Source organism: Camelus bactrianus, chromosome 17 (genome assembly GCF_048773025.1).
Source record: "Camelus bactrianus isolate YW-2024 breed Bactrian camel chromosome 17, ASM4877302v1, whole genome shotgun sequence".
In the NCBI taxonomy this organism is placed as follows: Eukaryota; Metazoa; Chordata; class Mammalia; order Artiodactyla; family Camelidae; genus Camelus; species Camelus bactrianus.
In genome coordinates this window covers 6,874,378-6,890,523 of record NC_133555.1, presented here as the reverse complement: position 1 = coordinate 6,890,523, position 16,146 = coordinate 6,874,378, and the positions used below count along the sequence as shown (strand labels likewise).

Here is a 16,146-nt window from a genome sequence, read left to right as displayed (position 1 = left end):
GTCCTACAGTCTCTGGTCCGTGAATCAGCCAGGCCCCTCTCCCTACTCCGGGCAGGCACAGGCCACCCAACTACATCCTCCCGCCCCAGACAGAGCACGGCTGAATCCGCCCCTCCAAAGCTCAAGGAAGGAAAAGAGAAAACAAAATTCTCTTAGCACAACTAAAATATATCATGTAGGGGATACAAATATTAACCACCTACTGTTTGCCGGGGACTTAAATTGAAATCTAAACTAGAAACCAGCCAACCAACCAGACAACAAACAGCTACTTAACTGACAAAACAGGAATGTGCTACCACTGGAAAAGATTCAAACAAAGGTCATTTAAGGAAAATGAAGCAATAAAGTTGGGAAGCTGGTAATAATGAATAAATGAAAACTATTTCTGGCACAAATTTGCAAGCTACAGAATGCTGAAATTCTTTACAGAAATACTGTCACTGAGTGGCCTGAGGACACGATGGCAAGTTAGGAATGTTTCCATTTTAATCCCATTTTCTTCCACAGAGATGCTTTGAGAGTAATTCATTAATATTTGCAAAGTGCTTGGTGATAAGTTCAAGGTGGAATGTTAGTCACAAATCATAGAGCAGGCACATAGGGTCACAAAAAAGGTCTGAGTAAACACTCAAGTAAAATTCAGTCTCAAGTAATATTAACAAGGAAGTTTGTATTAACACTAATATAAAAATTTATTTTAAAAAATTACTTAAGATGAAAAACTGCAACCCAAGTTTTTTACAAATAAAACATCACATAACTTACGATATTTACTGTGAATTTCATCTATTTCCTTTTCTGTTTGGTCCTTCGTAAAAACCAGTATCTAAAATAATCCAAAAATTCTTAATTAAAAATTCAAAAAAAGACAAAAGTAGAAATTAGTACTATAAACTTTAAAATCTCAAATCTGGATGTTTAAAATAGAGGAAAACAATCTCTCATCTGTTTTATATATACCCAGGAAGATTAACTCCTGCCTACTTCCCTTGAATTTTGTAATAAATATACATTTTACTCATTATTTTTCTTCATCAGTAGTAAATGCAACACTGATTCCATTAGAATTTATGAAGAATTAACACAACAATTAAATTTCCCATTTGCAATATTTAATTTTTCACATTCATTAATACAAGTAACACTTAAAATAACAAGATGGAAGAGACATTTAGCAGATCATTAAAAGGTAGATCTTTTTGTCTGCCTTCTATTTTTTCCAATCTAATTTTTCCAAATCTACCACAAAGATACATAAAATGAAAATACAATGATACAAGGCTTCGTATGTTCAATTTCTGTTCTACTTTTTTAAATCTTAGACTTAAAAGATCAGAAATCTACTTACACGACTCATTACAGTCTCCATCTTACAGTTAGCACACAGGTAATAATAAAGTCAATGAAAATCTCATTTTTTCCTACTATCTGATTATAAACTTACTTCCCTAAGGTTGTTGCTTTCCTTACAAACACATTACCGATGGTCTAGAAAAATAGTCTATTTGGGAGAGCCCAAAACACTTCCTCCAGTGTCAAAGGACACAATGACTACTTTCTTCTTTGGTATCCTTCCCTCAAGTTTTGGACCATCAAGCTAGAGGAAGGCAATAGTGAAGAAATTTAGGTCTCTGATTCCCTCAATAAGCTCAAAAGATGCTCAACCTCACAAATTCTTATGATACTTAATTTCTTCATGAGTATAATCATAGAACTGAAGAATTCCAGAACTCAAAGGATCTCAGAGATCATACAGTTCAACCCCCGAGTTTTACAAATGAAGGTCCTATGGATGCAGAGGTTAAATGTCAAATAACTTATCACCAGAGAAAGGGCCAATACCAAGGTTACCTAACGCACAGGCATACACTTTTTCCACAAAACTCTAATTCATTAGTAAACTCTACTTTGGATTGCATTTTGTGCCAGAAGACTGCTAAATATGATAGAATTTTGTGCTAAAAATGAGCTGCAAGTAAATTATAATACATTAAATGGAAATGTGTTCTAGCACATTTCCCACTCAACAGATTTAATACTGGTTTCTTTTAATTTGTAGGGTATTCAATTTTTCTTTCCTTCATTTCTACCCAGATACTGAAAGAGAGCATCAACATACACTTTCGTTGAGTTTACTAGCTTCAAGACGCATCCTCGTTTTCTCCATATTTTCAATTTCCTGAACTATTTCAGCAGCTGTTGAAATAAGGACATATAGCCAATGTCAGTTATATGATTTTGCTCAATGTACCTGGTTACACAACTGTTAATACTGAAGCTGGACGATGGGTATACGGGAACTCCTGCCCTATCTTTAAAATTTTTCTGTAACTCTAAAGTTATTTCAAAATAAAATGTTGGAAAAACTAAGAACACAGAGTTAAAACATGTAACTTTCACACACGCAATCACAGTTTAAAACATAACCAGAAGAGTACAGCAAAGTCATTTTGCTCTTTTCTTTGAGTATATAGGTGCATATATAGCAGTCCCAATGGAATGTGAAAATTAATGTTACTGTGAACTCTATTCTTAGGGGATACCCATTCAAACTCAACATAATAAATGTAGTACAATAGGCTTCTTTCTTTTTAGCATCTTAATATAATACCCATTTATTATCTCAGTAGGTTTTTTTCCATTTTTAATACAGTTTTGAAAGAACATTTTCCACTTACAGCTATTACAAAACATTGGCTATATTCTCCATGTTGTACAGACATCTTTGAGCCTGTCTTACACCCAACAGTTTATATCTCTCACTTCTCCACCCCAACTGCCCCTCCCCACTCCACTGGTAATCACTAATTTGTTCTCTGTATCTGTGAGTGTGCTTCTTTTTTGTTATATTCACTAATTTGTTGTATTTTTTAGATTCCACATATAAGTGATATCATACAGTATTTGTCTTTGTCTTATTTCACTTAGTATAATGCCTTCCAAGTTATCCATGTCACTGCAAAAGGCAAAATTTCATTCTTCTTTTTAAATTGAAGTAGTCAGTTACAATGTGTCAATTTCTGATGTACAGCACAATGTTGCAGTTATGCATATACATACATCATATTCATATTTATAATTTCATCCTTTTTTATGGCTCAGTAGTATTCTATTGCAAATGTATATACATCTTCTTTATCTATTCATCTGTTGATGGACACTTAGGTTGTTTCCACAGCTTGGCAAATGTAAATAATGTTGCTATGAACACTGGGGTGCATGTAACTTTTCAAATTAGTGTTTTTGGGGTTTAGATATATACCCAGGAGTGCAATTGCTGGGTCATATTGTAGTTCTGTTTTGAGTTTTTAGGGAATCCTCTATATTGTTTTCCACAGTGGTTGCATCAATTTACATTCCCACTAACAGTGCACAATGGCTCTCTTTTCTCTATATCCTCGCCAACATTTGTTATTTCTGTTCTTTTTGATGACAGCCATTCTGACAGGGGTGAGGTGATATGTCATTGTGTTTTTAATCTGCGTTTCCCTGATGATTAGTGATTTTGAGCATCTTTTCATGTGCCGGTTGGCCATCTGCATTTCCTCTTTAGAAGAATGTCTATTCAGTTCTCCTGCCTATTTTTTAATCAAATCATTTGGGGTTTTTTTGATTTTGACTTGTATAAAGCTGTTTACATATGTTGAAATATTAATCCCTTATTGGTCATATCATTTGCAAATATTTTCTCAGAGAAAATCTTGAAGCCAGTCAGAAAAAGAGGGTATATTATGCAAGAAAAGTCAAGCATTACTACGTCATGCTTTTCATCAAAAACTACTCAAGATAGAAGAAAATGGAATTAAGAATTTAAAGTGTTGGGGGAAAACACCCACCCACCTTGAATTCTATAGCAATGGAAATATTTTTCAAAAGAGAAATAAAGACTCTCTGAGACAAACAAAAACAGAATGTGTTACCAGCAGACCTGGACTACAAAGTGTTCAAGGAAGTTCTTCAAGCAGAAGAAATCTAAAACCAGAAACTCATCTCTATAAAAAGAAATGAAAAGTACTACAAATGACAAAAATTAAGGCAAATATGAAACATATTTTTCTTATTTTTAACTAATGTAAAAGATAACCGTTTAAAGGAAAAACAATAGCAATGCATTGTGTTAACTACCAGCATACGTATAAGCGTAAAATTCATGGCAACAACAGCACAACGAATTAAGAGATTGGGGCTGTACCGTTGTAAGATTCTTACACTACAAGCGGGGCAGGATATTATTTGAACGTAGACTGTGGCTAATTGAAGGTGTACATTATAAACCCTAAGGCAAACACTAAAACTTCTTGAAAAAGAGGTCAAATAACAAGCGAGTAGTAGAAATGAAAAGTAATTTTAAAAATAATTAATCCAGAAGACAATAAAAAAGGATAAAAGGAACAAAAAAGCAGATGGAACAAACAGAAAACAACAGCAAGATATTAGGTTTAAAGCCAACTGTATCAATAACTACATTAAATGTAAATGGTCTAAGAGCACCAACAAGAGACAGGGAATGCAGAATGAATAAAAAAGAAAAGCCAAACAATATGCTGTGAACCAAGAACCCATTTTAAATAAAAGACATAGATAGGTTCAAAATAAAGTATGGAAAGAGACATATCATGTAATTACTAATGGAAAGAAACCTGGAATAGCTATATTAATATGAGGCACAAGAGACTCCAGAGCAATGATTATTATCCGGGATAAAGAGGGAAATTATATAAAGGAGTCAATTCAGCAAGAAGACTTAATCCTTAATGTGTTTGTACCTAAAACATAGAGATTTAAAATATGTACATGAACAAGAACTTCTGGATCCAAACAGGATGGGCTAGACTCATTTTTCTTCTCATTTCTCGTAATCTTCTGCCTGAGTATAACGAAAAACCCCAGATATAACAGACAACGGTAAGAGAACTCCAAAAGGTGCAAGGAGGAAAATGGACTGGCTAAGGACCTCAGAATTTGAGGTACAACACTGTGGTAAGTTTCCAGAGTTTTCTTTTCATCCTCTAAAAATCCCAGGCTGGTCTCTGGTGAAAACTGCAACACAGAAATGCCAACAGGCACAGAAGGTAAAAAAACAAAATAAAACAAAACAAAAAAAAACCAAGAAAAACCTATTCTAAGCAAAGCACTGTGAAAGGAAGAGATCAGAAATCTTTTGAACAACACCCTTTGGACAATACCTGACCTATTCCAGCTGAACACGCTGATGCTCCCAGCGCCCTCCCTGCAGTATCACTGGAGGGTAGGTGGGGAGTGTGGACCTCCAGCTCCCCACCCCCAACACCCAGCAGCAGCAGGGGGCCTGCAGCAGGCTTTCCTCTCCTGCCAACAGTGTCAGTGGAGACACAGTGAGGAGTCCAGATTTCTACTCACTCAGCAGAGGCAGGTGGCACCCTCATCCTCTCAACTAGTAACTGGGGGAAGAGGCTCTCAAGAGAAAAAACCTGGAGGAAAGTATTCTTTACTCCTGCAAAAGGAAATCCTGGATATGCCTCTGACCGACTCACACGTGAAATGGTCTAGAATTAATGTGGCAAAAGGTTTACGAACTGAGCCACAGTGTGGAATACCAGGTTTCCAGAGTGGCCTCCAGGTAGCAATTACATGAGGCAAACCAGAATCACACCGCAAGGGCTCTAAAAACTAAACTGTCATTAGAAATTAGAACCACAGCGCACAGAAGCAGGCCAGGATCTGTGGTGCCAAACCCAAACAAGGCGACTGCTCACTGAAACAGAGTATTTAGGGGAGCACTCATCCAGTCTCTAGATGGGATACTGCCCAATTCATGAGGCACCTAATGAAGCCAATTAGATCTTCCCCAAAAAAGAATATTTTTAGAAGTATAGAATCTTATAATATTATGCTGAAAATGCCCAGGGTATAATAAAAAACACAGTCCACAGTAAGAAGTAAGGAAACCACAACTTGAATGAGAAAAGATCATCAGCAGATGCCAGCACGGAGATGACTCAGATGTCAGAGTTATCTGACAGGAACTTTAAAGCTAACATAAAAATGCTTCAACAAGTAATTAGGAAGACTCTTGAAACAGAAGAAAACAACACTGTTAGTGTGTGTAATACCTTTATGACAGCAATGGGTCCATTATAAAAATACAGTTGACCCTTGAGCAACAGAGGGCACCAACCCCTAGCACAGCTGAAAACTCCCATCCTGCTGTTTCTGCCTCAAAAACAAAGGAATTAACAAATGGCAGGAAACCCAAATGGTTTGGATAGAATCAGGACTCAAACCCTAGTTCTTTTGATTCCCCTTACTGTGATCTCTAACGGAACACAAACTTTTCCCCACACTTAGTTAATGCAGTATCTGTAAAATGAAAATACAGTACTGTATTTATTGAAAACAATCTGCACATAACTGGACACACACAGTTCAAACCCGTGTTGCTCAAGGGTCAACGGTGTATCTCTTTAACGTAATTTAAATGTTATATTTTTTATTAATTTCTCATACTTAGAAGAGAAAACTAAATAACAACAACAAATATTGGAAACAAAGTGAAGCAAATGAGCAGGTCACTGTATTATTTCAAATAAGAACATAACCACAAGGAAGTGAAAAAAGAACTTATGAACGCAGCGCCTGACTATGTGCCCTGAGTCTGGGCAAGGGGGAGGGCGGGGAAGAGCCGGGTGGAGAGAAGTGAGAAACCTGGAACTCTTGCTCTGCTTGCAGAGGTGTAGCAGCAGAGATGAAGCACTTCTGGAACTATTTCAGATGTATTACAGAACTGAGCAAATTGGTAAATATGCTGATGCCACTGGGCGGGAAGATCTTCCTGTGATAAAGGGAAATACAAACATGAAATACAGAAAAGCACAGAGGAACTCTGCGGGGCGGGACTGAAAGTAGAGGTGTTGGCATGTTCTCATGATTCCTTGTACACACAAGTGGACTTACATGCGTACATATACATGCAGCATACTGCATCCACGCAGGTGTGCATATACACACATCCGTGTACGCATCTGTATACATGTGCATGTATTCCTGAGCGCCACCTGCTGAAAGAGCATCGAAGCTAAGGCAGCAGGTAGCAACGAGTGCAACTAGTAGCCGTATCTTGGTTCCCCCTCCAAAAAAGACCAAAGCTGGTTCCAGGGCTGGCATATGCTAGAAATAAGGAAATGGTAGTAATAATGATGATGATGATGATGATGATGATGATGATGATGATGATGATGATAAGGGTATATCATGAGGACCATGAATCAGCATAGAGAAGTTCCCATTGACCTAATCTGGAAATGTAAATACCAAAATAATCAAGGAAGGAAATAAGCTACAAATCTGTGAATTCCTGTTGATAAGAGACAAAGAATAAAACAAGATGGGAAGGCTCCTTTTCAGAATTACAGCAAGTGTCGACTGGTAAATGTGGAAAGAGGGCTGAAATTAGAAAATCATCATTTTGCAACTATACAGAAAAGATTAGTTCAGGTGAAAATTACCAAAGAATGTTAAATATAGGGGCGAGATTTTAATGACATATAGGATATTTACATGGTGTTAAAGTGTCTCCCTACAGATTTCTTATTAGGAGTAAGGAGGAAACTACACAATGAAGAAACTGGCAAGGTGATCAAATCTGCTACCACAACGAGGAGCACAAAAATGTCAAATACATCCAGATGTGACATTCTGAGGACAAAACATCATTTATAAATGTAGCATTCTGGCCACGAATGCACAACCTGAATGTAATTATAAGGAAACATTAGTCAAAGCCAAAATGAGAAACATTCTGTTTGGGGGAAAAAAACTAACAACAACAAAGACTGTATTCTTTTAAAATGCCAATGTCATAAAAGACAAAGAAAGGCTGAGGAATTGTTCCAGACTGAAAGAGATTGAAAAGATATTACAACTAAATTTAATATTGTGATTCAAAACCGGATCATGGGCTTGAGGGAAAGAAAAATCCATAAAGGCCATTATTGGGTCCACTGCCAAAACTGGAATCGAGATGATAGATTGAAGAACTGTTTAATAACAAAGGTGAATTTACCAAAGTTGGTAACTACACTACAGCAATAAAAGAGAATATCCCTTTTCTTAGGAAATACACAATGAAGTATTTAGGAGTCAAGATTATAGAACTTCTTCTCAGATGGTTTAAGTAAAAACATGTGTATATAAAGATGAACACACACAAGAACACATATACATTCATACACACAGAGAAATTGTAATGCATAAAGCAAAGGGACAAAATGCTAACAGGTGAATCTGTGTAAAAGGTATATATGTGTTCTTTATGACAGTGTTTCAACTTCCCATAAGTTCAAAATTATTTCCAGATAAAACTTTTTTTAAAAAATATGCAAAATTAAGATGTCTCCAGACAAATAAAAGCGAGAGAACTTGTCTCAACTGCACTACAAGAAACGTTAAAGTTTTTCAGGCCAGAAGAAAATGGTATCAGATAGATGGACCTAAGGAAAGAAATGAAGAACACTACAAATGGTGACTGTGCTGGCACATATATGCTTTCCTTCTCAATTGTTAAACTTTCTTTAAAGGAAATTGACAGTTTAAAGCAAAAAATGGTAACAATGTATTAAGGGGTTTATAAGATATGGAAGAAAAATCTATGACAATAAAACCAAGGATGAAAGTTGTAAGGTTCTTATGTTAAAACATGTCACATAAAGTTAGAGGTAAAGCTAGAAACCAACAGTGGAGATAAAATGGAGAACTAAAAAATATTCAATAGAAAAGAAAGAAAAGAAAAAAGAAAAGAAAAGAAAAGAAAAGAAAAGAAAAGAAAAGAAAAGAAAAGAAAAGAAAAGAAAAGAAAAGAAAAGAAAGAAAGAAAGAAAGAAAGAAAGAAAGAAAGAAAGAAAGAAAGAAAGAAAGAAAGAAAGAAAAACAATGGACAGGACAAAGAGAAAATGAAAAGATGGTAGACTTAAACTCAACCAAACAGATTAACTGAAAAAGTTTTAAATTCTACAATTTAATAATACATCTTGTCAAATTAAATTTAAAAAGCAAATCCAAACCATATACTGCTTACCAAAAAACACAATATAAATATAATGATATAATTTGTTTAAAGAAGAAAAGTGAAATAAGATTATTATTTATGGAATATCATCAGAGATTAAAACAAATATTTCATACTAATAAATAGATTAATTCATCAAGAAGACATAACAATACTAAATGCACATACACCTAATTACTGAGATTGAAAATGTAAAGAAAACTGAATATACTGAAAGGAAAAAAAGAAAATCTATAAATACACTTGGAGATTTCAATAATCTTCTCAGTAACTGATAGTATCAGTAAAGATGCAGAAGACTTGAATACACTATCTAGCAACTTTACATAACTAACATTACAGATCACTGAACAAAAAAAGGAAACTTTTCAAGTGCTTAAGGAACATACACCAAGGAAGACCTAATGCTGAGTTATAAAACAAGCTTCAATAGACGTAAAATGTCTGAAATCATACAGAACTGGTTCAATGGAATCAAATTAGTAATGAATAATAAAGAGGTATCTGCAAAATATTCAAACACTTGGAAGCTGAAAACACTTCCAAATAACCCATGGGTCAAAGAAGAAATCACAACAAAAATTCAAGTCTTTTAACTGAATGAAAAGGAAAATACAAGAGAAATGAAAGCACACAGCTACATAAAAACCTGAAAGCCCATGTTCATAGTAGCTTTATCCACGATAAATTGGAGATAATTTCAAGCTGCCTGTGAACAGTCATTCAGTCATCACTTCAGTCAGAACACAGAACATTTTCACCTCCAAAAGTTCCTCTGCTTACCCTGCAGTAAACTCCTTCCCCTTTACCCTAAGGCCCTGTGAAATATGATTTCTTCTATGTCCCTATAGTTTAGCTTTTTCTAAAATGCCAGATAAATGGAATTTTAAAACTGTACATTACATAGTCTTTCATATCTGGCTTCTTTGAGTTAGCACAATGCTTTTGAGATGTATCCACGCTGCTGCATTTATCATCAGCAGTTCATTCATTCTTACTGCTAAGCAGTGTTCCACTGTATGGCTGTACCACAATTCGAGTATCCATTCATCTATTAATAGACAATCTCTACAAATAACAAAGCTGGAGGAACTACATTACCAGACAGCAAGATCTATTATAAAATACTCATAAAGTAATTAAGACAGTGAACTGGGATAAGTAAGGAGTGTACAAGGAGAAATAAATGACCCAACAGAACAAAACAATGACCAGACCCACACAAATACAGTTAGCTGATTCTTAACCAAGATGGACTGACAATTCAGGGTGTAAAGGATGGCTTTTCAATGAACAGTGCTACACCAGTCAGCTATCCATATGGAAAAAAAAGAATCTTGCCTCTGCCTCACAGCATCAGTCAATTCCAGATAAGTTTTAGGTTGAAAGGTAGAAGCAAAAAGAATAATGCTTTTAGAAGAAAACACAGCCTTGTGGTAGGTAAGGACAAAAAAAGTTCTAGCTAATGGAAAAGTTCAACGAATGAGATATAAAATTTAAAACTTCTACTTCTCAAATGAACCATTAGGAGAATGAGAAGATGAAACAAGAGATTAAATATACATGTATCTAGCAAGATTTGTATCCAGAAAAATTTATGTACTTCCACAAATAAATTAGGAAAAAATAGATCCACAGCACAGAAAAAGTGGGCATGAGAGATTCAATGGGTATTTCACCAAGGAAGATATCCAGATGGTCAATAACTGTATAAAGAAGGGCTGAACATTATAAGCCACTAAGGAAATGCAAACCATAATGAGATACTACCATTGATCCACTAGAATGGCCAAAACAGAAAGTTGACAATACTGATGGTGCTAAGATGTGGGAACACTAGAACTCTCATACCCTCTGAATGAGAGCAAACACTGGCACTGGGCTTCTGTACCCATGAAAACTGAACATCTCCAAAAATACAACATAGTAATCCCACACCTAGGTACACATATCCCCGAAATACATGTACCTGTGTGCAAAAGAGATCTGCAAGAGATTACTCAAAGCAGCATTATTCTTAAAAGCCAGAGAGTGAAAAATCCAAATGCCCATCAAGCATTGAATGGACAATGTAATATATTTACACAATAGAACACTTTACAGCAAAAAAAAAAAAAAAAAAGAAAAAGAAAAAAATCACAACTGTAAACAAAAATATGGATAAACATAAGGTAGCACAAAATGAAGCCAGACTCAAAAGAATGCATAAGCTACTCATTATTCCATTTATATAAAGATAAAATATAGGCAAAATGAATAATACATGGTGTTAGAAGTTAAGATGGTGGCCATCTGTGAGAGCCTTCGAAGGTGGCAGTGATTGGGACGGAGGGCAGGGCTTTGGGGATGCTGGCAGTGCTCCGAGTAGTGGTTACAAAGGCATTATCCCTTTGGGAAATTTACTTTGTGATAACTCACCAAACAATATATTTTTAATTTGTGTAATTCTGTTTGCAGATTATACTTAAATTTTTTTAATTAGGCAATTCTATACATATGCTAATAAATTAAAGAACTCCAAAATCTGGGTGTGATGAAATGAAAAGAACAAACTATTACATAGTGTGTATGTAAATTTTTATAAAACAGTAATGATCAAGGACATATGTTTGTGGATAATAATCTTAATAGCCTAACAGTAGCATTTACTGAATGCTAACTACCTGCTAAGGTACTATGCTCGGACTCTACGTGCATTTTATCATTTATTCCACTCAGAAACACTGAGAAGTAGCTACTATTTTAACCTTACTTTAAGGGTGACAAAACTGAGGTACAGGGATAGTAAGTAACTTGCCTAAAAAAGTCACTCAGTCACAAAGCAAAACTGGGATAATAGCCCACACTCTCTACATCAACCTTCACCCCCACTACCTCTGGAAAGATAAATAAGAAGCTGGCAGCAGTGGACCTGAGAAGGGATCAAGGATGGAGAGATTGGCTGAGAGAAAGGCTGGCTTATCACAGGACATTCTAGGTATCTTCAGAAGGGGCACATTTGCACGTCTTACCTGCTATCAAAAATATATTAAAATTTTTTTCTGTGGTTTATAATCCCCGAGCTACACAAAATTGCTTTATCCAGAGGAGAAACATAACTCATTGTTTTATTACTTTACCTGATTTAGGATGCAAAGCATCACACTGGGCATTGTACATGTGTACAAATTCCTGGTGCCTTTTAATGAGCTGTTGTTTATTTCCTTGAATAGATAATCCATGCTGTTTTAGCTTCTTCTTTAAATCTCGATCTGAGAGCAAATTATATACAGTTTTGGGCAATGGCTTCCTTTTGTGAACAGAACTGAAAGGGGAAAAAAAGAGATCACTGAGGATTATTGTGAATTATCAAATGCTTTTCATGCAAAACAGTAAGTTACCTCCTGACTCAATAATGGGGTGAGTGGGAGAACAGTGGAACGATTAAGATACAAATAGGAAAGAGAAGAAGGCTCAAATTTGCGAGTCAAGTTGACAGTATTCATCTGACAGTGACACATGTGAGGTGGCGGTGGGACATTCAGACAGAGGGGTCCCGGTGGCAGCCAAAACTTACAAAAAATTAGGTCTTAGAAAGAGGTCAGGCTAAAGATGCAGACTTGGGACTCAGATATGGAAGGCTTGTGGACTGAATGTTATGAGAGCTCAGAATCACACTTAACGTGAACTTACTCAATCCTTTGCCTCTTTAAAGCATGCTTTTCCTAAAATTCGCCCAGGCAAATTTCCATGCAAAGTCTCTATAAGAACCAGTTATCTGGTGATTAGAGTACAAATGCTATCGGGGGTCAGGTTAGGGATTTAAGAAAATCAACATATATAGTTTCTTCAGAAAAAGTTCTGATGCACAGGCAAAAGTGCCCCCTTAAACCCAAGGCAATCATTTTGCAAAAGTACCAAATGAAATAAAAGAAGACCTGTTGGGATGGTTAGCTTTATCCAATTCATTACACCAATGAAGAAAGAATTGAAAGAGCTGACAGGTAGACAGGGGCATCGTCCTCAAAAGAGCACAAATCATCACCTGGCTCCTGACTGCATTTGCATAATGAATGTAATGATAAGCACCAAGCTACAGTTTAAAATATAACAAAACTCTATCAAATAACTTTCTTCTACTCCCTCCAAAAAAACTAATTAATAAACAGTATTTCTTTAAACGGAATATGTAGAAGTCAAGCTACCCAAAGGTATCAATGACTTGAAACAACTTTATAGACAGGAACTCCTTAGTGAAGTTTAATCTATTTAATCTGATTATAACCTGGTTCTCTGAGCACATCGCCTGGCTCAACGCTTTGGCAATTAGGTGCTTAATACATATGTATATAAAGTAGTCATTATAATTGCAAGCATTTTTACATAAAATACCAAAACCTCAGGTAAAAATTTATAGGAACTTGAAAGTAATAGGTTTATCAAAAACCAAACAAACAAACAAAAAAAAAAAACCCAAGATTTACAAAGGACTTGTGCCTAGCTACTTGGCACAAGGGCACGCTACTCAAACTCTAGTGCATCTTGGAACTACCTGGAGAAATATTCAGAATTCAATTTTCAGTCACTTTGCCACATCACACACCAATTCTGACACAGCTTGTAAGTGGAGACCTAAAACCTGTATTAACAAGGTTCCACAGGGTAAATCGATGCGAATGGTCCAGAGACCACAGGTAGAAGAGAGAGACAGTAGAGTCCAATACAGACTAAAAACCACCAAACACCTCTATTAACCAACAGTACCATTCCCTGGCTAGGTTATTTCTTTTATGCTCTATCAATAAAATCTAAAAGCCAGAAATAACTACTTAACTGCGGAAAGACCTGCAAACCCTCAGTGGATTACATTTTCCTGAAAACTGTTCTTCTTGTAATGACAGATAGCCTACTGGACTCTACAACACTGATAGGATTATAGCTAAATAAAATCACAGTAGGTAGTAAGAGCTGAAACATTCTGTAGGAGTTTAGACCGGAACATTGTGAGGGACAATCCATCGAGTCTGTATCGAAAATATTTATTTTATTAAGGACAGATGATTAAACTTATGACTGTGAAATTCTAATGGAAAAGTGTACTGTTGACTGGCATTTACAATGAAAAGCACCAGCAGAAATCAACAATTTCTGTCAAGAATTTTAAAATATGAAGCCTGACAATGTTTCCCAAAACATGAAAATGACAATGATCTTTCCTCCACGATTTAGTGAAACTGAGTAATGCATTCAAGGGTCCTCAGGACCCGAGGTCATCAAAAGGAGGAGTATTCTTTGAATCAGCTCTACATGAACCTACCTAGAATGGGTTAAGGGTTCTCATCCACATTAAAGAAATGGCCGGTTGGGGTGGAGTGGAGAAAATTTTTTATTTTTATTTTTTTTTTTAGCCTTTTTAATTTTAATTTTTTTTCCACAAGTAAGTTACTAGCACACAAATTAACACTCATTGTTTGCTAATGTAGGCTAATTTCCTTCCTGCTATATTTATTTTTTTTAACATTTTTTATTGATTTATAATCATTTTACAATGTTGTGTCAAATTCCAGTGTTCAGCACAATTTTTCAGTCATTCATGGACATACACACACTCATTGTCACATTTTTTTCTCTGTGAGTTATCATAACATTTTGTGTATATTTCCCTGTGCTATACAGTGTAATCTTGTTTATCTATTCTACAATTTTGAAATCCCAGTCTATCCCTTCCCACCCTCCACCCCCCTGGCAACCACAAGTCTGGAGAAAATTTTTTAAATGTCAGAGACTCTTTTATGTAACCAGCCCCCAGGATCAGGATGTAACTAAAGAGAAAGGTGACAACATTTCCTGAAGTGTATCTTCACAAACTCTAGTTTTGCAAGATGACTTACGAGGATGAAAAGGTTCTGGGGTCAAATAAATTTAGAAATTACTGGATTGAACAAAACCCAACAGTTATGCTTGACATAGGGCTTCTCAGACTCTTTGATACACTAACTTGAACAGTGAACCATTCCCTAAGAGAGAGAGCATGCAGCACTTGTAAATGCGCTAGAAGGCGATTGGCAGAACCACAGTGCCCCATGGAGTATGTGGAGAAGCACTACTGGGACTTGAACTTTGTTACACATGGAGGAGTATGTCTTTGGATAAACGGACAGAGGTAAGTGTGTTAAGACGAAATATGATGGACGCATCTAGAGAAAGAGCAGTCCAAGCAAGATTATCAGTGCTGATTCCTTCTTCTTCAAAGAGAAAATGCTCAGCTTTTGATTCTTTAGGAAAAACATTTTTAAAGAGAGATGAAGGTCATTAGATTTTCATGGCTTCTGGGAAATAATCCTTGGGAGCTCTAGCTTCATTTATTCCAAATCTTGACTAACCAGGCAACCTGAAAATCTAAATTTTACCCTTGTTAACCAACTTGCCTACCAGGAGTGAGTACTGCATGTGCAAGACTGCACAAGCATCTGTTGCAGGGATCTACGGAGGCACCTCGGGGCCCAATGGCCACCGTGGACAAAGCAGGGACGAAGGGGGAGGTCAGGTGCGGCAGCACAATCCCCAGGCCCTTCATTTCCGCTTTTATGGAGTAGGGCCATTTCTACCTACTTTAAATGTTATGAGTCACTGTGGGATTTCACTTGAAAAAAAAAATGTTCTGCTAGGGGAAAAAACTTATACACCAAGTTAAAAACATGACAATAAGAACTGTCAGTTGGTGCCCTTCACTGTAAATTAGTAAAGCATCACTGTGCTTCACATGTTAGCTTGTGAAAATTGTAACAGCAAGAGTTTGTCCCTCAGAACCTGCATTCACTCCAGATTTACTCATCAAAAATAAGTCACACCATTTTATCTTTGATCACAAAAAAACCACTAAATTGGTCCTGACTTACGAGCATGGTTTTTGGAAAATACTCTTCTAAGTTCTTCAAAACAGACCAAGCATAAGAGCCACTCACTCTGTTTATTCCCACCTCCCAGATACCATTCATTTCTTCCATTTCCTTCCTCTCCTCTCCAGCTCTCTCTGAATTATCACCTATGCTCTCCCCCTTCCTTTCTATTTCGGAAGAAGGGTTCTTTCTGCATGGTAAGGGTAACTGCATTACTGGACT

The 16,146-nt window shown here is 36.2% G+C and overlaps 1 protein-coding gene across 3 annotated transcripts in view; it reads right to left on the bottom strand.

The window, feature by feature from the left end:
• Positions 1-16,146, bottom strand: part of RAD18 (RAD18 E3 ubiquitin protein ligase) — a 100,114-nt gene that overhangs the window by 52,998 nt on the left and 30,970 nt on the right. For all 3 annotated transcript variants that reach the window (XM_010952976.3, XM_045515275.2, XM_045515276.2), the window contains 3 exons: positions 12,166-12,350; positions 2,123-2,199; positions 769-829 (listed from right to left, as the gene is read on the bottom strand). In XM_010952976.3, coding sequence (XP_010951278.1) covers positions 769-829; positions 2,123-2,199; positions 12,166-12,350 — 323 coding nt within the window. The remainder of the gene's footprint in view (positions 1-768; positions 830-2,122; positions 2,200-12,165; positions 12,351-16,146) is intronic.